The 511-nt window shown below is 42.9% G+C and overlaps 1 protein-coding gene across 1 annotated transcript; it reads left to right on the top strand.

The window, feature by feature from the left end:
* Window positions 1–104: 104 nt before the first annotated feature.
* Window positions 105–287, top strand: T265_12362 (hypothetical protein; the record flags this gene model as incomplete). Its single annotated transcript, XM_009179854.1, has 1 exon — window positions 105–287. One exon carries the CDS (start codon window positions 105–107, stop codon window positions 285–287), a length of 183 nt encoding a protein of 60 aa, XP_009178118.1.
* Window positions 288–511: the final 224 nt, after the last annotated feature.

Raw genomic sequence — 511 nt, 5'->3', positions numbered from 1 at the left:
CAATATTAGAAAAATAGCATAATTGCGCCAAGGTTGCATGGTTGTTGGTCAAACGCTTTGCCTTCAAGTTGTCACATTAATCAGGACATTCTTTTTGAAAGATAATGAAGGCGGAAAATGCAGCTGTGATGGTCGGTGAGATTGGTTCCTATTGTCCAAAGGTTCGTGAATCCCCAAATGGGATGTTGTACAACCCCTCAGTTGCACTGCACAAATTGGGATACCGAATTTCCATCGAAAGCAATGAACTTAGTGCCTGTTTACTAGAGGACTTGCTGTTGTATTAAGTGGGCTATGAGGGAGAACTCAGTGTCTTCTATCGCGTGAGAGCATTTCTTCGGATCAACAGAGCAGCCATGCATTTAGGTGTTGGGTATGTTTGGACGAGCGATGTATCCTCCAAAAATACAGAAGAAGCGAACGTCCTCTGGAATGTATTTTAATAGTACATTGTGTACTCCAACACTGATGAGAAATAGTCATGCTCCCCAGCTCACAACGGGTGCAAATA

The sequence above is a fragment of the Opisthorchis viverrini genome (assembly GCF_000715545.1).
Source record: "Opisthorchis viverrini unplaced genomic scaffold opera_v5_10510, whole genome shotgun sequence".
NCBI classification, from domain to species: domain Eukaryota; kingdom Metazoa; phylum Platyhelminthes; class Trematoda; order Opisthorchiida; family Opisthorchiidae; genus Opisthorchis; species Opisthorchis viverrini.
This window is presented reverse-complemented; position numbering and strand designations above follow the sequence as displayed.